This window comes from Leuresthes tenuis, unplaced genomic scaffold (assembly GCF_036924035.1).
Source record: "Leuresthes tenuis unplaced genomic scaffold, fLeuTen1.0.hap1 SCAF_4, whole genome shotgun sequence".
In the NCBI taxonomy this organism is placed as follows: domain Eukaryota; kingdom Metazoa; phylum Chordata; class Actinopteri; order Atheriniformes; family Atherinopsidae; genus Leuresthes; species Leuresthes tenuis.
This window is the reverse complement of record NW_027325358.1, coordinates 24,543,521-24,561,592: the sequence shown is the minus strand read 5'-3', so window position 1 is coordinate 24,561,592 and position 18,072 is coordinate 24,543,521. Positions and strand designations below refer to the sequence as shown.

Here is an 18,072-nt window from a genome sequence, read left to right as displayed (position 1 = left end):
CATTCCACAAACTCCAAAATATCATTTAAAGTTGACTGAGACAGAGTTCGGTGTTCGGTGGTCAGACTAATAGAATTTTGATTTTCTGTTTTGGAAATCATGGGCTGGATCCTCCAGACTAAAGAGGAGAGGAACCATCCAGCTTGGTATCAGTGCTCAGTTCAAAATCCTGCATCCGGACTGGCGCATCAGTCCAGTCCAGACATTTCACCTGTTGAAAACATTCAGTGCATCATGAAATGCAAAATATGACAAGCAGTTAAAATCCTTTGTCAGACAAGAATGAGGCATAGTTCCTCTCCTGAGGGTGCAGCAGCTGGTCTCCTCGGTTCCCAGGTGTTTGCAGGGTAGTGATAAACACATTTCAACATTTGACATGTTTTCTGTGTTCGATTGTGAACAGAATATTGGTTTATGGGATTTTGAGATTGTGCTCTGTTTTATTCATATCGACACAGTGTCCCATCTCTTTTGGGACTGAGTTTGAACATTAAACAAAACGCGTGACTAACTTTGTCCAGATTATGAAGAGAGAAGATTTAAAGTAGTTTGGGTTTTCCCACCAAACAGAGAAACATTCCTTTCTCTGGCAGTGTTTTGAATCTGATTTTCCTTTTCTTTTTTCCCTCGAAAACATTCTGTGATGTTTCTTACAGCTATGGACGAGTTTACACGGCAGACCCCTACCATGCTGCACTTGCTCCAGCTGCCTATGGTGTTGGAGCTATGGTAAGTCGATGTAAATTACACCATACACAGAAGGTTTCTGGATTTCAAAGAGTAGTCAATTGGCCAATGATCCCACTCAAAATAAAAACTACTTCTTAGTTCCTTCACTCATAAATGAGCATTAGGACCAACTGCAGCCAACATCTCACCATCATACCACTTTGGTCTCTTTGAAGTGGAGTTGTATAAATAGTTCAGCCATGAGCACATACTATGCACTTAGCTTCAGAGCATACCAACACCACAGGTGTTTACTTTGTCTTTTACACAGCACCATTAGTCTACTTCCACTATCTAAAGCCTCTGGTAATCAAATCAGACTTACTGGGCTCAGCAGAAAACGCAGCAAACAGGAAGCCCGATGATGAACATGACATTGTTTTCTGCAGGCAGGTCTTAACACATTGGAAGGATCGATTTGTTGTTGGGTTTGTTTTCATGATTTATTGAAAACTGAAATGAAAATGTGTTGTAAATCACTGGGTGCACCCTAAGATGAGAGCAAGTATTCTTAATGTCTGTTTCCTCTCTTGTTTTTTAGGCCACGCTGTACCGGGGAGGCTACAGTAGATTCGCCCCTTACTAAAGACACTACATTTCCCAGGAGCTCCTCTCTTCCATTGAATTACTCTGAAAGAGCTCCCCCTGTTGTTGTGGAGGTGGACTGCACCCCGTTTTAAGTGTGGAGTTGACCACAACAAAGAAATTTCAGATCCCACCCCCAGAGCAGTCTCTACGTTTTCTTATATACGCTACTACAGAAATAGAGGAATGCTGTATTAAAGACTGAAGGATGGCCTTTATGTTAAAAAAGAAGAAAAAATTAAGACTGAAAATGGCCACCTTCCCTATTGCACGGCTGTATTATAGTCCCCCCCCTCCTCCCCTCTTATTCCCTCGGCACTCAGCAGCACAAGATTTGGGGGCGGAGCCCAGATGTTCTTCCAAAGGCTGTATGTGGATACTTGACATTTCAACAGCTGTCATTAATGTATGAGAAAGCTGAGAGCTGTGTGGCATGCTCACACTTAAGGATTTAAGGAAAAAAAGAGAGGGAAAGGAGCAATCGAGGTGTCAACAAAACATCAGGGTGGTAGAGGGAAAGAAGTAAGGTGCCCCGAGAGAAAGAGAGAAAGAGAAAGAGAGAGCACCTGAAAACATTTTGACCCAGAATGAACGAGTCACTAATATGATAAAGCACCCACGGGTGGATTTTAGTTTTATTTTCCCTCCTGAACGTGGGCGGATAGTAAAGACGAGAGTTTCACCCCTGCTGCGTTCTGCTTTGAAGGGGACCAGACACGGCAGTTCGGAGGGATTATGGAAAGCTGAAGGAGGGAGGGTCTATTAGAGCGGTTCCTTACCTCAAGTTTTCTTAGTATGTGGAAATGGTAAACCTTTAAACTTAAAATTGTTATGATATGCAAAGAAATTAGTTTAGAGAAAAAAAAAAGTTACCAAATTATAATTATTATTATTATTACTGTTGTAATTATTCTCATTATTATGAAAGCATTGTTTAGGTTTTTTTGTTTGTTTGTGGGTTTTTTTTTTTGACCCGGCTACATAGCAGTCGCTGCTGTGATGGAGGTTCAGCAGTTGAACCATGGGGTTGAAATCAGAAAATCACCATCGATATTACAAATACTCCACCTTTCGACTATATAACACAACTATGTCTCACATCTTCCTGGTACACATTTCTCTATATGGACGACCTTCACTTAACACTACAAGAAGTGCGACACTACACTGCAAACATCTTCTTGTTGAGTTTACATCCAAATTAGATAATCTAGCTGCAGCCCTGGGGTTCAGGTATCTGTTGAGCCTGTAATGATCCTTTTAATGTAGAGATGTAATATTTGGACCCCCCCCCCCCACCCCCCTCGTGCTCCATCTTTTATAGAGTCAAAGCACCGGACGAGTCTTCCTGAAACATACTTTTAGTGGGTAATTGCGATTTTAAGATGCTGCCAACAGCAATTACTGAGCAAAAGAGAGATTCAGTTAGAATTCATAGTGAATATTTAAATGCAAAACACATTATTATTGTGCATATTTCTATACTGTTGTACCCTATATTTCCAAAACGTGGCTTTATTGGCTTTTGTTTTTGTTCCAAAGATTTGTAGAAAGCACATTTTTCTGCCGTATGTATAAATATATTATCTGTGTTATTGTTATCATAATCCTATAGCTGTCTTTATTTACCTTCTTTTCATTGTTTTCTTATTTTTTAATATATATATCTATATATATAGATATACATATATATATATATAAGTGTTGTTCCTTCTTTAGTAAGGTGCACATTTCAAGTTACTTGTTTTTTTTTTTGCTTTGGATTAAAGTTCCTGAGCTATGAGCAGACCCAAGTTGTGACAGTTAAAGATATGCAGGTAACTTTTAAAAAAAATATTCAATCAGTCCATTTTAATTTTTTTTTTTTTTTTTTTGCTGCCGTTGTTGTTTATTTTAGTTTTTATTGATTTTTGATTGATCATAGGAACCAGCCAGCATGACCACCTTCAGTTATATTTCACAATATACAAGAACAGCCGTTTTTTTCTTTTCTTCGTGTGTGTGTGTGTGTGTGTGTGTGTGTGTGTGTGTGTGTGTGTGTTGCCATATTTTGCTGGTGAGACATTTGGAACGAATGAGGGTAGGTCTGTGGCGTTTTGTTTCAAATCAACTGTGTTCCTTTCTTTTAACATTTGATAGTCTTTTTTTGTTGGTGGTTTCAAAGCAGATTCCTTACATTTCAGTGGCTAAATCTGTCGGCTTTGTCCAGGTTTGTTTGAAGGTAAAATTTCCGAAAGTGTTATCACATACATATGCAGGTTGATATTCCAGCCCGGTGAGAAGCTCAACATCAGTGTGGGATGTGCTCTATGGAGCTGTGTAAAGTGGGAATGTTATTTAAACTCATTTCAGCGCTAACTCTGTGGGTTTTTTTCTCTTCTCTTCTCGGAAAAACATGCAGGACAGTCGTGTTTTTACTCGTGGCATGAATTACTTTTCTTTTTTTCTTTCATTTTGAAAAATGTCTTCATATTAAGGTAGTTTATGCTCTGGACAAAATTTAAAAAGAGAAAAAGAAGGCGCCAGCCAAAGACGTTAACAGTCCCCAGCATGTTCTGGTTCCCAACTTAAAAATTGCTACAAAAAAAAAAGATTAAAAAAAAAAAACGCAGAAAAATGGACTTTTGGAGCCACTGATGGCATGGACAGACCAGCATGAGCGATACTTGTCAAGTTTTAAAAAAAGGAAAGAAAAAAAAAAGTTTTGCATGAATTTTGTGTCTTTTTCATATTTTCCTCCTTAGCAGCAGTGCCCAGCTGCTTATTTTTTTCTTTACCACTAAAGTTGTTGACAGGCAGCTGGCGGTTTGACGCCGGTTAACACGACAAAGAGCACAGCGCTATTTGGCAAAAAAGGCCTGCTGACAAACAAAATGGCTGCTGCGAAAATAACATGTTGCAGCTTCATTTTCCTGTCACGGTTTTCTTGCTGCTGTATAATAGAAAACTATGTGGTCATTCTTCATAGTAGCTTTGGTTTCTCAATGAACAGTCCTCTCCCTCTGTCCTGTCTGTATCCCCTTTGACTGCCATTAGGGGTTTCTTTTTTTTTTTTTTTCTTCGTTTTTTGTTATTGAATGTCCATATAAAATGTTTTATATAAAATGTTATGTTGTGAATGAGCTTCCTGTGTGTTTTTACTATTTTATTTATTTATATATGTATATATATATATATATATATACATTATTAATTTACTCAAGAGAATTAGCAATATTGTATAATTCAGCATGCAGGAAAGGCTAAGCCAGAAGCCGATTAATCTCCATATTAAGACGCTAATACTGCCGCTTAGAGGCAGTCGCTGACCTTTTTTCGACTTGGAGGCAGTAGAAACATTTTCATAGCAGTAAACATAAAGCTAGACCTCGCCTCCTAAAAGAAAATATTAGCTCCCACAGTCATTTTCAATGGGTATAAAGATTTCCCTATGGATCAGATCCCATTTTTAGGTTCTTAATGTTACACTAACGATACACTGACCCCTGGTCCAATTCCACAAACTAAAGTCAGCTGTATAAAGTTTTGTGCTGAACTTGCTCAGCATCGGTTGCTGTGTTTCAGTTCAAACCTGAAGCTTTTATTTCCCTTTTGAAAAGCAAACATAAAAGGGCCATGTCCAGAAAAACAGCAGCGAGTCAGGTGAGTGTATTGTTTGGTGAGCTCATTTTCATCTTTGCCAGCTCAGATGGGATTCGCAGTCGTTTCCGTTCCTCCTAATGTGCATCAAGTCAGACTCATAACAAGCTCACGTGTTGTTGCTCGCGATTTGAAAACACAAGCGTTTTAAACAACGCTATCATAGTTTGCAGTGGCCCTTTAAAATCATAATTTTAGGGAAAATAAAATGTTCACCGACAGCATCTGTAGAGTATCAGTCATTGGGTGAAAAATCTGCAGAACCTGCTGATGCTGGCACAAGCAGGAACAGCATGAGAGACACAAAGATATTTTCCATTCACAACTTAACAAAGTCCAAGGAAATTTCAACACCTGTTGGCTGATTTATTGCTAAAAATGTATGAGCTTACTGTGGTTGTGATGACGGCTTTTGATCAGGATGAGACATACATTAGAGCCGAGGTGGAAGACATCAGCTAAACGGTATTTCACCAACAGATGTGTGCCACACTATTAATCTAATCTCACTAAAGTTATCAAAGGCAGAAGAACAGATACTGTGCCTCTCACAGCGCCGCAGTTCTCTGGTCTTTTATCAAATATGTCTCTTTATATATAACTAACCAATGTCACATGTATAGAAATGGCTTGTTTTCATTTAGATTGGAGCATAAACACATCTGTTTCACTCAGATTTTTAAAAATTCATCAGATCACACTGACTGGTTGTGAGAGTGATGAATTCATCGTCCCTGAATCTTATCGTATCCTCAGATACGTATCGGACAGCTTTTTAAGAGAGCAGTACTCACCCCTGTTATTTACAGTGATATTCAATCCCACGAGGAAGCCATTCTGATCTTTTTGTTTATCCCTTCACACACTAAGCCACTCGGTCGCTCTGTCCTGCCTCTTCTCCCACTGCCCAACTAGATGCTGCTTTTCATTAGTTGCTTTCAACCTTTTGGTCAAAGGTTTTGTTTCAAGTTTTTAAGGCAGTTTCTGTTCTTGAAAGAAATCAGTCCTATGATTGGTAATTCAGTTCATTACATTTGCTTTGAGTGCGTCATTATTGTCTCACTTTGCTGAGTTTTTTTTAAAACAATTTTTATACATTTGTTTATACATTTAAAAAAAGGAGCCATGTTTCAAACAAGTACCATGCTAAAAACTGGAAGAGCCAGCCTGTGAAAGGCAGCGGAGCAAACCGGGAGGCACAGATGGCCAAAGATTTATCGTTTTCCTCATTGAGCCAGCAGAGATAGACTATGACATAATTCTGAATTCCAAAATTCTGCTGGCGTAATTTTCAACCATCACTTGACACTGGGAACAAAGAGTCTTCAATCTTCAAAAAGGAAGGTTTTGAATCCACATTTTATGTCATTCTCCAAAAAGGCAGCTCATGCAAGACAGCATAACTTCTTTCTTTGTTTTTGTTTTTTTAAATATTAGACTTTACACCTGGGCAGCACAGTGGTGTGGCGGTTAGCACCGTCACCTCCCAGCAGGAGGGTTCCAGGTTCAATTCCCAGCTGAGGCCTATCCGTGTGGGGTTTGCATGTTCTCACTGTGTATGTGTGGGTTCTTTCTGGGTAATCATTCCACATTCCAAAAACACAAGTCAGGTTAACTGATGACTCTTGTATCTCATTTGTTTCTGTGTAGAAATGCTGCAAAGCAAACTATGAGGCCGTCATGATTTGCCCATCAAAGGTCAAAGAGGTCATTCTCAATTCCCAGTTTGCCTCCAGAGAATTTGGAATTACTTTTGATAAAAGCTCTAAAGGAAACGCTTGGTAAATCAAACTGTTGCCTTTGTACCACACAATCATGACTTAGTCTACAATCATGTCAGCGACTCCTGGAGCACTTAAGAACAGCGATAGTTTGACCTACTTACATACCCATACTGATAATCAGAACCTCATCCTTTGTGACTATATTTGGACTGTTAAAATTGCAATATGTATCCATTCACAGCACAGCTGAGGCTGATCATTTTTGCCATCATTTTGCGGGAGTTTGCTAAACTTTTAGCAAGTTTTAGCAGCTAAATGATGAAGGTTCATCAAAAATCAAACCAGCCAGCTGACCAGATTTCTAAATGGATGACAACATATTTCGATCAAAAGTCATACGATTGGTGATGCTAAAGGAAAACTCTCCAGGGAGTCTGTGTTGTACCAAGCCAATGATCGGATGTTGAGTCATTTTTACCAGATAGATGAAAACTTTTCCAGTGATGCAGCAAATGAAAAGTGTAGGAGATCACCAAAGTCAACAAAGTTCAACCTAGAGGATCACAGTGTTGTGTATAGAATTTAATGGTTGAATTATTTCAACGAGATGGAGAGACTGCTCAACATAACCATCCCTCAAGACATTAGCATGGCTAATTACAGCAGCTTTAATGATGCATAATTGTACATTACATCATCTAGAATTAGTTACAATTTTTCTTACAGTACTGTCTTCAGGATCAGATATGAATTGCCTGAGAGTTTTACTTTATCACTCCGTGTGAGTTTGGGTTTGAGACGAGACCTAATTTCTCGGGGAAAATATTTCGGGCATATTCCTGTACTCGTATTCACACTGATAATTCATAAAAATAAAAATATATATCTTTCATAAACAGCTGTACAATAAGAAATAGCTCCAAAGAGGGGGAGAGAGATGGAGACAGAAAGGCAGAAGAGAGGAGTGAAAAGGTAAAGAAAGATGAGTAAAGTTACAGCACTGATCAGTCTTGATATGTCTGACGACAGTCTCTCAAAGAAGCATCAGTGGAGTGCAAAATACTGGGGAAGGAAGCCTGGGGCTACCGCTTGAAGCGTGGAAACCTCAGTGAAGCACATATAAATAAATAATCACAATATACATATATATATCTTTTGCAGACTGTATTACTATTTTGACACATCTCTGAGACAGCTCTGGGTTTGATTTTTGTGCATTACAACAGACATGAAGTCAGGTAACTCAGGAGGCGAAGGAGAACAGGGTCAGATGGGTGTAGCAAGAATATTGCAGGTGGGTAACACGGGAATGTTTCTAGACAATTCCATATTTCGCCAGGTCACTGAGCTCCATGTCCCCGAAGGCTTCCCATGGGCAAACCACTGTGATGTCTGTGCCAAGGCCCTCCATGCCGGGGATGTCGTCTCCGAATCTGCAACGAAAAAACACGTCTTAATTCCCTCGAATCTTTTCCATTGTTGTGTGACTTTTAAAGGAAGAACGAGCTCTTGTGTGTTGTTATCATTATCTCTCTTTTTTTTTAAGTTAAAACACTGTTTCGGGTAAAAGCAAAATAATTCAAAAGCATCAAAGTCTTTCTAAATTAAATTACTAATAGGTGTGAGAGGAATCTAAAGTTTGTAGATCACAAAAGGTCTTTCGTTCAATCTGAGGTAGCCACGAAACAGTCTCGCCTCACAAAACTTCTTCCATATTTTGGACTTTTCTATGTTATCACTGATGATGTTGTTTCAATGTTGTTCTAATGTTTCTTACCCCTTCTGGCCTGGTTTAGGGGCCTTGCTCTTGAAGGTACGAGCAGTCCTCTGCTTGAACTTGGGAGGTGCCTTCTTGTCGGCGGGTGTTGCAACGGCTGCGTCTGCCATCTTTTATGCTCTGAGATAGACAGAAGTAACAGTTTGTTAGTTAATCTTGATCTTTAACAGCTTTTCCCCTTCATCCTTATCCTCTAAATCCCAACTCCCCCGCCCCTTGATGACGTAACTCTTTCAGGGGAGGTGAAAATATATGCTGTGGCTGTCATAGCGCCTTAAGACCCTGTTACACAAAGAGCTTTGTCTATTTTCTACAACTTATAGCTTTTAAGATTATTCTTGGCATAGTTATAGATCAGAATATCACCTATTTCCAAAGCAAGACTTAAGTCAATACACTTGCTGTGCGTCAATAAACCCTATGATCCTATAAGAAGATTTTCCACTTAACAACTAATTTTCAATCTACTTTAATCTGTCAAACAAGCACATCTTGAGGGAAAGCTCAGAAGTGCTCTGCATTTGACCTCAGATGTGCTTCGACTCATAGTAAATTAAATCTGGATTTCACACCATAATTTATTTTTTTCACTCTTCTCAGTGAGGTTCAAGCTTAAAATTTGAATTGTTCTTACACTTTTATTTGACCAGGATATATTGTTATTGATTTAGATCTCTTTTTCTGGTGAGTCCTGGCAATTATGGCAGCACATCTTATTTATAACAGGAAACCGAGCAGATTCAACCCTCACGAACGGTGGAAGAGCATAACAAAGGATGGTGATCAAACATGGTGCAATTTCAAAAAAATTTACAAAATGTGATTTTTACAGATGTGTCCTCTGTGTTTTAGCATTTCGCCACTTTTTTTTTATGTATGCCTAAATTATCTTTTTTGTGGCTTTTCACTTTTGTTAGTAAAGCTTTTAAAAATGTTACTTTTCCAGAGAACATTTAAGATTCTGTTTACTGGAATATGAAATGTCCTGTAACATTAAAAACACTTTACTAAATGTTTAAAGGATGAAAGTCCACATTTTAGATGAAATGGTGTTTATCATTTATATTTGCCAAATATATCTTTAATATCCCTGACATAGGGTGAGAGATATTTCTGTAGGATGCCTACCCATGGCTGAATGTTCAAACAGATTTAAATGCAAAGATAACCTCTTCAGTTTTTGATTAAATCTAATCAAGTGATGTTTCAGTTAAATCTAGGCTTCTGAGTCGACTTGCGTCCTTTTCTGTTGTTAAAGTAGTCTGTGGCAAAACACGTGTATCTTCAAGGTGAAGAATAAAAAAAGTGTATTTGATAAGACTTCAGCTCCCTGACTGTTCCCAAATTTCACAGAGCACAAAAAAGTTATCACATCAACTACTGTAATACCTCTCAACAATTTCTGATGAAACATTAAATAAATTTTTTTTTTAAGTATGTGAGGTCGGTATCTGAGACTAACACCGCTTTCCCTGCACAACTGAAACAGCATTGTAAGAGTTGGAGTGTCAGTCTTACCTTTTCTTGCAGTTGTACTGTTGACTTCTTGTTGATGTTGCTCTGGTCAGCTTCAATCTGTCTGGGTTCTCTCTTGTCCTCCCTTTATATGCCTATACTCCCTCCCCCTTTTCTCTAATCCCCTGCCTTAATGCGCCTTGCCATGTGAAGATGACTGCCACCTTACATAATGAGGCATCACTGTGAAAAGTAAATTGGGCCTCATCAGCATAATTGTATTTCCCACCATAGAAATACAATTATGTGAATACTTTTTTTAAGGTAAATATTGTGTATTGTTGTCATTTTCAGCCCCATTCAAAATAGTGGATTTGATCTTGAAAACACGAAAAATGAATAGAAACTCCTTTCAGTCGCATTATAAATAAGATAAAATGTGTGAACGCTCTAGAGAAGCAATGATGAAGCCTTTCAATGAAGAATTACCCAAAATAAAATTCAAAGATGTTTGGATAAGGGGGAAAAGTGTGTGTCATACAAATAGCATTATTAATATTTCACCGTCTCCTGAGTTTTTGTGACATGGATAATTGGTCATTTAAGGATCCACTTACAGTCTCAGCATTGATCTTTAACCTCAAGCCATGACATGAGGGGACAGCTTAAGAGCTGAATAGTTAAGTATTCTTTATCTGTCTCCATTTGGCTGATCCCCTGAGAAGGGTTCAAGATGCTTCTTCTCTTATATCACATGCTCCAAATCTATATGCAGGTGATATTAGGACACGTTTGTTTACAAATACAGTCGAAATGTATCCCTATCTTTAGTATTTCGTTATTTCTGCTGATTTCGTAAAGTTTTTCTGTCGTTTATAAGCACTCAAACCTCTCTGGATTTAGATGCTTTTATGTAACATTTTGATATAAATGTCACAATATAAAAGAATGAGATCCATCAATTAATCAGACTTTTTATATATCACTTTTTTATACAAAGTGAGAATACTCTACACAGTTCAAATGTATAATGTATAAATAAACACACACAAACATAAAAATCTAAAGTAGAAGTTATAAAAAGAGCTTTAAAATCAATACCTTTCAACCTCCCGATCCCATGATACCCAAGTTCCAAATCCACCCCCGTCCAAAGGACCAAAGGCCTCTGATAATTGTTAAATTCGAAAATCCTAAAAAGTGCACTATTGAAGCATAAATCTCAATAAACAGAACTAAATTTAAAGAAATGCATTTAACTCTTGAGATACAAAAGGGATAAACAGATATGCCATTTAATAAAACATTCACCCATCCATCCTTCCATTTTCTAAAAAGCTTAATCGAATTCAGGGAGTGAACAAAACAATAGAATTCAAAGGAAAGATATAGTAAATAAAGTTCAATTAGAGACCAGACTAAACGCAAATATCATAAGTAAAACTGGCAAAATGTTATGAATGCATAGTCAAATAAAAAACTAGAATTCAGTTAGAAGCCAGACTGAAGAAGTGGGTTTTAGATTTCCTTTTAAAGCATCAACACTATGCTGCCCTCAGGTCTTCAGGACGGCTGTTCCACAGTTGAACTAAAAGGCCACTTCCAGAAGACCTGGAGGCTCTGGAAGGTTTGAATGACAAAAGCAAATCCAATTAATGGGCAGCACAACGTACTTAGGAGTTTTGTACCTTAAACCTTAAACAATACTAAAGCAGACGCTGGGCTAATTCAAAGATTTTAAAATCCGTGTGACATGAGCTCTCTTTCTGGTTTTAAACAACTTTCATGCCGCTGAATTTTGAAGAACCATTACACCAATCAAACCTGAAGGTAGCTAAAGCGTCTTGTGTCATGTTTGGCCACCGTTTCATCCACAGTTTCTCCAGCTGCAAGATGTTTGAGGCATTCCTTGATTTATTTTCTGGCGTCCTTGGGGTCATTATATTTAGTTAACTTCCAGTTACACTTCAGTTTTCAGACAGATGGCTTGACATTTTCCATGGGCACTCTTTGATCTGATGCAAGATTCAGAGTTGAATCAGAGACTGCAAGCTGAGTAGAAGTGAAGCAACCCGAATCCATAACAATTCCATCACCATGCTTCACAGGTGGTTTGAAGTTGTTCTTGTTAAAAGATCTACGTCAACACTTCAACTGTTACTGTGTCCTAAAAGCGCCCAACATCCATCCATCCATCATCTGCCGCTTATCCGGGGGTCGGGTCGCGGGGGCAGCAGCTTGAGCAGAGAAACCCAGACGTCCCTGTCCCCGGCCACTTCCTCCAGCTCTTCCAGGGGTACCCCGAGGCGTTCCCAGGCCAGCCGAGAGACATAGTCTCTCCAACGTGTCCTGGGTCTTCCCCGGGGTCTCCTCCCAGTGGGACGTGCCCGGAACACCTCCCCAGGGAGGCGTCCAGGGGGCATCCTAACCAGATGCCCGAGCCACCTCATCTGACTCCTCTCAATGCGGAGGAGCAGCGGTTCTACTCCGAGCCCTTCTCGGATGACTGAGCTTCTCACCCTATCTCTAAGGGAGAGCCCAGACACCCTGCGGAGGAAACCCATTTCGGCCGCTTGTATTCGCGATCTCGTTCTTTCGGACACTACCCACAACTCGTGACCATAGGTGAGGATGGGAACGTAGATTGACCAGTAAATAGAGAGCTTCGCCTTCTGGCTCAGCTCCTTCTTCACAACGACGGGTCGTGCAGAGCCCGTAACACTGCAGACACCGCACCGATCCGCCCGTCAATCTCCCGCTCCATTCGTCCCTCACTCGTGAACAAGACCCCGAGATACTTGAACTCCTCCACTTGGGGAAGGATCTCATTCCCGACCCGGAGAGAGCATTCCACCCTTTTCCGGCTGAGAACCATAGTCTCGGATTTGGAGGCGCTGATTCTCATCCCAGCCGCTTCACACTCGGCTGCGAATCGCTCCAGTGAGAGCTGAAGGTCACGGCCTGACGACGCTAACAGAACCACATCATCCGCAAAAAGCAAAGACCCGATTCTGAGGTCGCCAAATCGGACACCCTCAACGCCCTGGCTCCGCCTAGAAATTCTGTCCATAAAAGTTAGGAACAGACCCTCCGGTCCCCCTTTTTAAAGAGGGGGACCACCACCCCAATCTGCCAGTCCAGAGGCACTGTCCCCGATGTCCACGCGATGCTGCAGAGGTGTGTCAGCCAAGACAGCCCTACAACATCCAGAGCCTTGAGAAACTCAGGACGGACCTCATCCACCCCCGGGGCCTTGCCACCGAGGAGCTTTTTGACCACCTCGGCAACCTCAGCCCCAGAAATGGGAGGCCCCGTCTCCGAGCTCTCTGACTCTGCCTCTTCCGAGCACGTGTTGGTAGGATTGAGGAGTTCCTCGAAGTACTCCCCCCACCGACTCACAACATCCCTAGTTGAGGTCAGCAAAGCCCCGTCCCCACTGTACACAGTGTTGACTGTGAGCCGCTTCCCCCCCCTGAGACGCCGGATGGTGGACCAGAATCTCTTCGAGGCCGTCCGGAAATCGTTCTCCTCCCAGGCCCGAGTTTTTGCCTCAGCAACCGCCGAAGCCGCAGCCCGTCTGGCCTGCCTATCAGCTGCTTCCAGGGTCCCACTGGCCAAAATGGCCCGATAGGACTCCTTCTTCAGCTTGACGGCTTCCCTCACCACTGGTGTCCACCAGCAGGTTTGAGGGTTGCCGCCACGACAGGCACCGACCACCTTACGGCCACAACTCCGATCAGCTGCCCCGGCAATGGAGTCACGGAACATGGCCCATTCGGACTCAATGTCCCCCACCTCCCCCGGGATATGGTTGAAGCTCTGCCGGAGGTGGGAGTTAAAGCTCCTTCTGATGGGGGATTCTGACAAACGCTCCCAGCAGACCCTCACAATACGTTTGGGCCTGCCAGGTCTGATCGGCATCCTCCCCCACCAGCGGAGCCAACTCACCACCAGGTGGTGATCAGTTGACAGCCCCTCTCTTCACCCAATTGTCCAGGACATACGGTCGCAAGTCCGATGATACAACCACAAAGTCGATCATCGAACTGCAGCCAAGGGTGTCCTGGTGCCAAGTGCACATATGGACACCCTTATGCCTGAACATGGTGTTCGTTATGGACAGTCCATGACTGGCACAGAAGTCCAACAACATAACACCTCTCTGATTCAGATCGGGGGGGCGTTCCTCCCAATCACACCCCTCCAGGTCTCACTGTCATTGCCTACGTGAGCATTGAAGTCCCCCAGCAGAACGAGGGAGTCTCCGGTAGGAGCATTCTCCAGTGCCTCCCCCAGAGACTCCAAAAAGGGTGGGTACTCTGAACTGCCGTTTGGCGCATAGGCACAAACAACAGTCAGGACCCGTTCCCCCACCCGAAGGCGGAGGGAGGCTACCCTCTCGTTCACTGGGGTAAACCCCAATGTACTGGCACACAGCCGGGGGGCAATAAGTATGCCCACACCTGCTCTGCGCCTCTCACCACGGGCAACTCCAGAGTGGAAGAGAGTCCAACCCCTCTCAAGAGGACTGGTTCCAGAGCCCAAGCCGTGCGTCGAGGTGAGTCCGACTATATCTAGCCGGAACCGCTCAGCCTCGCGCACCAGCTCCGGCTCCTTCCCCATCAGAGAGGTGACATTCCACGTCCCAAGAGCTAGCTTCAGTAGCCGAGGATCAGACCGCCAAGGCCTCCGCCTTCGGCTGCTACCCAGCTCACATAGCACCCGACCCCCTTGGCCCCTCCCACGGGTGGTGAGCCCGTCGGAAGGGGGACCCACGTCATGATTTCGGGCTATGCCCGACCGAGCCCCATGGGCACAGGCCCGGCCACCAGGCGCCCGCTGCCAGGCCCCACCCCAGGGCCTGGCTCCGGGGGGAGGCCCCGGTGTCCCATATCTGGGCAAGGGATCACGAGGTCCAAATTTCTTATTCATCATAAGGAGTCTTTTGAGCTGTTCTTTGTCTGGTCCCTCATCTAGGATCTGTTTGCCTTGGGTGACCCTACCAGGGGCTTGAAGCCCCGGGCAACATAGCTCCCAGACTCATTGGGGCACACAAACTCCCCCACCACGATAAGATGACAGCTCAGGGGGGCGCCCAACATGTTCATGCTAAATCACTGGATCAGTGACTTCACGTTTTCACAATCCATCACTTTTCCCAAAGAAATAAAAAAGACATTTTCATTCTCAGCTCCTCAAACCTTTGTTCAAATGCTACAAAAATGCTCTCAGACATTCTTTGGATCCTAAATGTAAAAGGTCTTCAATGGTGTCCAGATATGTCAAACAATGAGTCCTAGATGACATCTGTCCTCTAAGTGTAATTAATACATTCAAAATCTCGATATTCAATAAAAAACTCATATTTTACTCTCAAAACATATCAAAAGTTGAAAGTGAGACGTTTTATTATTTTGTGACTCACCAGTCCTGGGTCTGTTTCATGAAGCTCCAAATGTTTTCAGTTTTCATGACAGTATCATGTCAGTTTTTAATGAGGTGCCACGTGAGGTGCCTGAAGATCTCAAGAATCCAACATTGATTTGTGGTCGGGTCCCTTGTGCACAGAGATGTCTCCAGATTCCAGAATCTATTTATGATATTATGTACTGTAGATTATGAAATGTTCAGAGTCATTGAGGAACATTATTGCTCTATAATTTGCAGGTGCATTTGTTTTGGGGTTTTTTTGCATATTCCTAAACCCCTGCCCAACTTTATCTCAGAGAGACTCTGCCTCACTAAGGTGTTCTTTTTATATCCAATCATTCTACTCCACTGTTGCCAGTTAACCTGATTAGTTGTGACATGTCCCTCCAGCTGTTTCTTTTAAGTACCATTACTTTTACAGCCTTTCGTTTCAACGTTCCAACTCTTGCGATGTGTTGGTGCCATCAAATACAAGTAAATATGAAAAGCTTCACTTTTAACGTTGTGAATACAATATTGGCTTATGTGATTTGCGAATAATTTTTATTCTGTTTTTATTTACATTTTCCACAACATTGCAACTTTTTGATGTTGTAATTTATGACCAGCATTTGGCGTTTTACAGAATGTTTGATGACACTTCACCAAAGTTCATGTCAGCACAAGCACAACTGTCTGATTTATGTTACTTTGCAGCGTTGTATTAATAGAATCCACTTTAACGGTTTACTGCTGTTACCCTTTTAAGTTACCTCGTTACCTCAGTTGGGCACATGTGATGTTATTGCCTCATTGTGAAAGAAGATAAGAATGAAAACGTGTTTTCATCTGACAACTTAGGTCCGTGCTATGATTCAAATGCTTCCAATCTGCTTTGGTCCCTTTCTTTGCTGCTTGTGGCCATATTGGTTTTATCTAGATTTATTCTTAATAACTAATATTCTGCTGCTTAGGGTGAATACTCTAGGTATGCACAATTTCTGATGAACTGGCCATTTGAGGTTTCTTCTATTACTGATTTACTGATATTATTCTTCTGATTACTTTCTTTACAGTGGAAGCTTTTATTCAAGTTTTAAAGGACTTTTTTTTTAGGATTTTCTAATTCAATTTATGTAGAGGTGCATATTCTTTTGTTTCCCATGAGACTGATCAGTTGTGTTTTTTGGACTGATCCAGATTTTGAGTGGCTCACCTTCATTAACAGGCACAGTTTCAATGGTTTGCTTGTTCATGCATTGCAAAAGTGAACAGTTTACATTTGGTGTACATATTTCTTTACGTGTATATAAAACTGTAAAAACCCTAAGCTGTTGAGCTTCTCTTTAATCATCTCATGGTCACTTTAATCACTGTCACTGACTGCTGCCAGTAAATGACACCTTCTTCACTTTGCTTGAATTTGCACGTTTTACACGTGTGTCCAGCTTGAAATACACTTTGTTTATATAAAGCTGTCCTTTATCTCACCTATTTGTGGCTTAGCTGCTGCAAAGGAGGGCTGAGTAGAGCTGTCACATGAAAGATTGACAGAATGAACATTTGAGCGGATTAGCAGCTTGGGAGGACTTTAAAAGGAGGCCTCGGACCGACAGAGGAGCACCACAAGTGAGAAACCGACAGCTCAACACACAGCTTCAGACAAACGCTGAACAAAAGGTGAGATGAAACTGCAATTTTGTCAGCTCTTGTACGAGGAGCTTTAACTGTTTTTACAATGCGCATCGTCCTGGGATGTTTAACTAGCTTCTAAGGACTTTGTATTGCATCAGATTTATTTCTGCTTTTCATTTGTTTCCTTATAGAACAGAATACAGTTTATTTGCTTGATTATCACAACTGAAACGGAGCCCAGATTGGATGCTTTATGAGTAGTTTTGTGTGCTGACCTTTTTGTTGGTACTTCTCAGCTCCCTCGCTCTATTGTTTGTCAGAGTTCTTTGGATTTAGACAAACACAGATATGTTCAGAGAACTGTTTGTGCATTTTATTTTCGGTTAGTGCATTTCTGTCTTGCTGACTGGTGTGAATGTTTCCAAGCCTACTGAAGAGGCTGAGAAGTTGAGAATGCTCAAACCTTTTGATAACTGACAAAATAGAAAAGTTTAATGCCTGTGTTTATAAACAGTGCAATTTAATGGGAACTTATATACTTTGCTCTTGCTTCTTCTACACTTTCAGCTACCCAGCAAAATGGCAGATGTTGCAACTCCCGCTGACAAGAAGGCACCTCCCAAGTTCAAGCAGAGGACTGCTCGCACCTTCAAGAGCAAGGCCCCTAAACCAGGCCAGAAAGGGTAAGGTTTAGATATTTCTATGATCACACTCGCAAAATAAACATTTTCAGGAAATCTTTCCTCCTTCAATCAACAACTCCCACATCTGTATCGCAGTTTTTTCATCAAATCTTCTCGTATCTTTGATTCAGATTTGGAGACGACATCCCCGGCATGGAGGGCCTTGGCACAGACATCACAGTGGTTTGCCCATGGGAAGCCTTCGGGGACATGGAGCTCAGCGACCTGGCGAAATATGGAATTGTCTAGAAACATTCCCATGTCTTCACCCCACCCATTTTACCCACCTGCACTATTGTTCCTGCACCCATCTCGCCCTGTTCTCCTTCGCCTCCCAACCCACCTGACCTCTTGTCTGTTATAATGCACAAAAACCCCAGAGCTATCTCTGAAATGTGTCAAAATAGAGCCCTGTCCTCTGCCTTACCGCTTCACT

The 18,072-nt window shown here is 41.8% G+C and overlaps 3 protein-coding genes across 6 annotated transcripts in view; 2 read left to right on the top strand and 1 right to left on the bottom strand.

The window, feature by feature from the left end:
• The window catches only part of LOC140304639 (RNA binding protein fox-1 homolog 2-like), a 38,055-nt gene extending 33,622 nt beyond the window's left edge, over nucleotides 1-4,433 (top strand). For 3 of the 4 annotated variants that reach the window (XM_072383358.1, XM_072383357.1, XM_072383361.1), the window contains 2 exons: nucleotides 657-729; nucleotides 1,271-4,433. In XM_072383358.1, the coding sequence (XP_072239459.1) occupies nucleotides 657-729; nucleotides 1,271-1,315 (118 nt within the window). In that variant the 3' untranslated portion in view covers nucleotides 1,316-4,433. Of the gene's footprint in view, nucleotides 1-656; nucleotides 730-1,270 lie in introns of those variants that run through there. The other variant, XM_072383360.1, reaches the window with a different exon arrangement.
• Nucleotides 4,434-7,318: 2,885 nt separating this feature from the next.
• LOC140305091 (retinal cone rhodopsin-sensitive cGMP 3',5'-cyclic phosphodiesterase subunit gamma-like) lies at nucleotides 7,319-8,568 on the bottom strand. Its single transcript, XM_072383856.1, has 2 exons — nucleotides 8,455-8,568; nucleotides 7,319-8,110 (listed from the first exon to the last, which is right to left on the bottom strand). Exons 1-2 carry the CDS (start codon nucleotides 8,562-8,564, stop codon nucleotides 7,993-7,995), a joined length of 228 nt encoding a protein of 75 aa, XP_072239957.1. The 5' UTR covers nucleotides 8,565-8,568; the 3' UTR covers nucleotides 7,319-7,992.
• Nucleotides 8,569-17,532: 8,964 nt separating this feature from the next.
• On the top strand, nucleotides 17,533-18,072 carry LOC140305090 (retinal cone rhodopsin-sensitive cGMP 3',5'-cyclic phosphodiesterase subunit gamma-like). The gene is made up of 2 exons (XM_072383855.1): nucleotides 17,533-17,636; nucleotides 17,768-18,072. Exons 1-2 carry the CDS (start codon nucleotides 17,533-17,535, stop codon nucleotides 17,883-17,885), a joined length of 222 nt encoding a protein of 73 aa, XP_072239956.1. The 3' UTR covers nucleotides 17,886-18,072.